The sequence below is a fragment of the Aspergillus nomiae genome (genome assembly GCF_001204775.2).
Source record: "Aspergillus nomiae NRRL 13137 chromosome Unknown contig00159, whole genome shotgun sequence".
Classification (NCBI taxonomy): Eukaryota; Fungi; Ascomycota; class Eurotiomycetes; order Eurotiales; family Aspergillaceae; genus Aspergillus; species Aspergillus nomiae.
This window is the reverse complement of record NW_015378214.1, coordinates 57,655-63,654: the sequence shown is the minus strand read 5'-3', so window position 1 is coordinate 63,654 and position 6,000 is coordinate 57,655. Positions and strand designations below refer to the sequence as shown.

Sequence of the window (6,000 nt, the reverse complement as noted above, 5' to 3'; positions counted from 1 at the left end):
CCAGCCCCCGGCGCTCCCGGCTTTCCCCCGATGCCCGGTGCCGTCCCCGGCCAACCTGGTTTCAGCCCCAGTTCTACTCCCGGTATAAACGGTCCCCCGGGCCAAGAGGCGGGTATGCGCCCCACCGGGTGCAGGCTCAGCGAGTCTCCCCGGCCCGCCGCCGGGATTGGGCGAGCCTCGTTGAGTTTTGTATGTGTGGTTGGTTGGGTTCGTTTTCGTGGATGGATGGGAATGTCTTAACTATTGGGGTTTTATGTTTGGGTTTATGCTGCAAATTTAAACTTATACCTTGCCTTGCTGCTCTTTTTATATTCTTATTTTGTTAAAGGTGTGTGTGTGTGTCTACTAGAGTTCTGTTTCCGGCGTGCGGACTTCGGGATATGGTGTTTTTCTTTGAAAAAAACTTTTGTCTACTGAGAACTGAATAGTTGGGAGAGAGCAATCCGAAACTGTAGTAGTATGGTTATGTTGATTGTTAGACTGTTGTGTTCTGGGATGGACAAATGCTCTAAGGCAATATAATACGACTTTTTATAAAGTCATATGTAGCATCCAATGTCAGGTTAGTATCTACTTGGGTCAATCACCGAGAGGTTGGACTAGCTCTTCTCTGTACGCACGTGTCCACCGATTGGGTATCTTTAAATCACTTGCAATTCAAATACCATACGTCTACAGACGTGGGCACTAGCATTATGATTTCCTTTCATACATGAAATCACAAATAATACACAGGGACATCGGCTCAGGCCGAAGGTAGCCCCCTGTCTTAAGATATATAGATCACATTGACCACAAAACCCAAGTCCCAAATCTCCAAATCCAATGCTTTAGAACGCCGTGTAATAACAAGAAAGAAAATCCTGGTCAGGTGCAAAAGAGGGCAAGGGGTTATATAGAAGTAAAAGAAGAAAGAAGAAGCGAATTTTTCAGTATATCACAGTATACGGAAAAGGAACAGTGGTTGAAAGAAAAGCAAACATGTGAAGGGGACGAAAACAAAATGCACCTGGTGCAAGGCAAAGTGGAATCAGGATGGCAGATGACCCACTCCATTTACGCGCTAAGCCGTAATTCGTCTCAAGCAAAGCGATCAAACATTCATTGTATTCCTTTAGTGATCATATCCAGCTCCTCTTTGCCATGGACTGGGGTTGTTCTGGTGCCTATAAGCGTTGGGGTTATTGAGTGGGGACGCAGTGTAACCCCGCGGGACGGGTGACGTTGACCGCGCGTAGCCGGGAGGTTCTTGTCGTCCGGAAGCGTCGCTGGGGAACAGTGGCAAGGAAGGATCAACTGGAGAGACAGGGGCTTGACGACTGTTAGGCCCTTGATCATGGCCGTGCACATCGAGGTTTTGACGGTTGATACTGGCTCCGTTGCCGCTGGAGAAGGAGCCGTTGTCATCATCAAATGGACTAGACTTGTAGGATCCAGTCTTGACATCGCCGCGGGCAGCGGCACCCAGGGCATCCAACTCAGTCGTCAGCTGGCCCTGGGACTTGATGAAAGAGCCACGGTCGTCCCTCATGGGCTGGTACCGCATATCCGGGTTCTTCGACACGATGGCATAGATGGAAGCGATCAACACGAGGAGTAAGAGAATCAGAGCAAATACGGCATTGATCACGAAGAAGACAACACCCATGACACCTGTTACCAGGCCAGGTTGGTTGAAAACTTCAGAGAAGAAGAGAAGGAAGATGACGTTGAGGAAGTTCACGGCAGCGATGGAGATATTATAGATGTTGGTCTTCTTGTCCATCCATGGCCGCAGAACACTGACGGCAATCAACATACCGGCCTCAAGAATAACCAAGGCAACAGTCATCACAACTGGCGCTTCTTGACTCAGGCCGATAAACATGCCTTTAACCAGGATGTAGCCTAGAACTGGGATGACAAAATAGTATGCAGTCGCGCGGTATTGCACATACAAGAATCCCCACTTGTTCAGACATGTAGGGTCAGAGTAGAGGATGTATGCAGGGTTTTTGTGCATGGTAATGGAACGCTTTGCCAGAAGGATGACCTTGAAGGCAGCCCACCCCAGAGCCGCGAGAATCGAAAAGAACATGATCACAGCCAAGACAACCTCAGCTGCAGAGTCATGCTGGGTAAATTCCCACAAACAGAGGACGGTCATCTGAGGGAAACCAATCAAAGTAAGTCGGAACAAAATACCACGGGCGACGATCTTCCAACCGTTACGGAAATCTTGGAACTTATCAGTCTTCATCTTGCCGTTCTTAGCAAGGACCTCACAGCCGGCCTTGAAGAGCGACACGAGGATCATCACCACAGCCACGAAGAAAACGAAGAAGATAAGACCAGTCAGGAAAATATTAGTCGCCTCAATCCCGGCCTTGAAACCAACTCGCTTAATACCGCGGACAACAAGATTCTCGGTGTTGGCTGTCTCGGATTCGGCACCGGAACGCTTCAATATGTCTGATGCCTTCTTGACTAAACCCGTTGCTTCGTCGAGAGTTCGCTTTTTGAGCACTTGCACAGACGTTGTCGAGAGCTCGGAAAGGGTTGTTGAAGGCGTTCCTCCCGTCGATCTTTGATACCAGGTACAAATGCTTTCCAGGAACCCAATATGGATGATACCCATACTCCACTGGAAGTTTTGGGTCCACGCCTCAACGATCGGGGGCATATGAACAGATGTCATACCGATCATGGCCTGGGATTGCATAAAGCTGAAAAGTGACAGTGCATTGGCCGCCACGTGCGCGGCGGTGTTTGAATGTCCTAAGCCAGAAGTGATAGCAGAAGCAGCTAAACCTAACCCAGAGATTATGGCTGTTGACCAGCCGACTCCTTTTTGGTAAACCGTCTTGCCATTTGATAAAGAAGCCTCAACGCACGCGATGCTTTCGCCAGTATCAGTGGAGTTGATGTAAATACGGACGGAAGCATCGAGATCGGGAACCGTATATGCAATGCCTACGTGATCACGTTAGCGACAATGACCGTCCCCAAGCATAAAGTTGGTACCCACCTGGGATACTATTTACGACATCTTGCGGAACATCAATCTGAGCCTTCGGAACATCGATAGGTCCGGCACTCATAGGGCATAGACCCCCAATGTTCATCTCGCAGGGGTCGAGTTCTCTTTTAAGCGCGGTGTAGCCATACGCATCAAGCACGATTTCCGCCTTGACTTTACCCGAGATTGCAGCGACTCCATCGAAACTGAAGACCAACGACCTGTTGTTCGGCGTGAACGTTACTTTGAAAAGGGTTGCTGTGAAGTTCGAACTATCTTGGCATAGGTTAAGCGCATTGGATTCGATCAGGTTGGTCGCAGCTACTAGTGGTGCGCTGATAAAGGCGAGCAGAAGAGTGGACAGAAGCGCCTTGAACCGCATTTTCGTGATAGGATTACCGACTTCAACTCCTCCGGTAGGTAGCGAATGTAATTTTTATGGATTATGAGCGAGAGAATAGGGTGACACCAGAAGCGAGATAGAATAGGTGGTACTCCAGAGCACCAGCTTGGGACCGGCCGGATGCGGAAGTCTCACGGTACACTGGGTCGTAATCTTGTGCCAAGTCGTCTAAAAGCGAGAGCGAGGAAGGAGGTATCCAAAATGGCGGAAGGTAAAAATTATTGTAAAATATTTCCTATATTGGTTACAACTTCACGTCATTGAAGTATCACTGGGCGGTAAATGGATGACCACAGCGACTGCTCATTCAAAAGCACAAGAGAAGGACGAGGGTAGGAGAGAGAAAAAAAAATATGTAAATAAAAGAAGGCACCAAATAAGCGAATGATAAAGAATGGAATGGGTTAACGAGTGTTAGATAGTCGGGGGGGAGTTGTAGAGAGTTTGAATGGTACAATAAAGCGAGCGGGACGGCGACACACAGTATAGCCTTGAAGGGGTCGAGACCAGGGGAGACGGATGGTTGCCTGAGTCTCCCAGAAACGGAGAGGAGACCGTTCTCACTCGAATTGACGAGGAGAGATTCGGAGGGGGGTGGAGGAAACGAGCGAAAGGGGAGAAGGTGTAGCAAAAAAAGGAAAAGAGAAAAGAAGAAGATGAAGAGATGAAGATGGCCTCTCTCTTGTCTCCTTCAGGCGACGATATTTCTTCAGGGGAGAGAATCAAAGCCGCTGAGCCCCGGTTGGAGGAGAGACGGTCGGAATGCTCGTGAAACACCTGACGCTGAGACCCTGACTCAGCACGGGGGGTGATTTAGGACGTCGGGGCCAATCACAGGCGGCGTAGCGATGGTCTGAAGAATGGATTTTCCTCGCCCTTGACCACACTCGTAGTAGCAACAACGAAACTAAAGTATGCGTGTCTGTGTCTGGAAGCACAACACTTCTGACATCAACCAGTTGGGCTCGAAAGAAACGAAGGGGTGAAATATGGGGAAGCCCGGGAGGGGAATGAAAAAAGAAGAAAAGAGAAAATTAAAACCTAAAAATCTGGAAAAAAACAACCAAGAAAATGAGAATGATGCCAACACCAAATTGACTATTCCTACTACCACCCTGCCGACAACCTGGCCATCTTCCCTACAAATTAACTCGGCTTTCGCTCTAAAGGGAAGCTCTCTTTTCCACTTTTACGTTTTCTCAGTACCAGTCGGCGCACGCGCGTCTCTCAGGGGGGGGTTGGTTCTGGGCCCGCATGCGGATGGTTATGCTCATTGCCCACGGTTCATACCTCTGATTTGCTCACCACTACCGGCCAAGAGAACCTAGTTAGCGCCTGCGAAAAGGCTGGGAATGATCCCAAGACCACACCAGAGGATTGCGAGATTACAACCATGACTTGATCTGGTGGAGTTGCCTCTCCAGATACGACACCGCAAGAGGTAAAGAAAAAAAAAGCCAACTACGGAGTACACGGTAGTATGATCTGTGGATCTTCTTGCCGCTCGTCTTACCCTAATTACTTGCGTTCGGATGCTGAGGATAGCCGCCGTTCATCCCCATCCTGTCAATGAACACATCGACTCTGGAGTACTTGGCGACTTTTTTTTTGAATTTTGATTCCTTGCCTTATCTTTCTGCCTACTGACACCCTTTGCGCTTCGTAGGCTGGGGACTGCTGCTTCATGGCTTTCTATTAATAACTGACTACATGATATCTCACAATGTATGGATGTACTGCATGTCCACAGGTGCATACTGCTTGACCCACCAGCCATTATTGGCCCTGCAAGAGCTCCAATGAAAGTACCATCGCATATGCACTCCATACCCTATATGCTCATAACGTGGTTTTATTTTCTATCGAAACTGTCAACCATTCACACCTCATGGTGATCTCCCAGTCTATGTAATATACGTAGTGAACAGTATGTCAATCCCAAGAGGCGGGTCTCCGCAGTTCTTGTCGCCGTGCTCCGTGTTCGTTTGCTCTACCAAACGGGTTTCTCCTCTTTCTTTTTCTTCTTTAATTACACAACTCGGCTAGCGTTGAGATTACCAAGAAGGTTACAGACTAAGTGGCATTCTGTTCGTTAGTCTACAATGCACAGCCCCTCCCATTCAAAAACAAGGGCAATCAGGTTGCCCTTCGAATAACTCCCAAGTCTCATAGAACGGCAAACTCGGTAATTAAATTGTCTTGGGCGTCAATTCATCCATTGTAAATTCTATGAGAATGGGAACAACAATCACCACAAGTGTCTTTTGAATATAGATAAAATTCCGGGAATGGAAAGTTCCCCTCCTCCATCCCTGAGGTGATCAGCATTGATCACCGTTGTCGCTGCCATCATCGGAATGCGTGTCATGACGTCTTGACCCCATCGGATCCTCATGATCTGATGCGTCCCTGGGGCACGCGGTGAGTTTGCACTGTATTTTCCCCTGTATTTCCTGGTTCATGAAATTCTTGAAAAGTGAATGAATCATGACCAGGAATTAGTAGGGAAGGTCTTGACGATTTCTCAACCATGGGCGGCAGGCGCTTCCTATTTTTAGCACCAGGTCTTTCTGAACCCAGACCGTGAAGACTTTTCCTG

General features: G+C 48.4%; 1 protein-coding gene across 1 annotated transcript; it reads right to left on the bottom strand.

The window, feature by feature from the left end:
• Positions 1 to 1,114: 1,114 nt before the first annotated feature.
• On the bottom strand, positions 1,115 to 4,064 carry ANOM_007504 (transient receptor potential ion channel family protein; the record flags this gene model as incomplete). The annotated part of the gene is made up of 2 exons (XM_015552760.1): positions 3,008 to 4,064; positions 1,115 to 2,952 (listed from the first exon to the last, which is right to left on the bottom strand). The coding sequence occupies exons 1-2, from the start codon at positions 3,378 to 3,380 to the stop codon at positions 1,115 to 1,117; spliced, it is 2,211 nt and encodes a 736-aa protein (XP_015406309.1). The 5' UTR covers positions 3,381 to 4,064.
• Between the last annotated feature and the right edge of the window lie 1,936 nt (positions 4,065 to 6,000).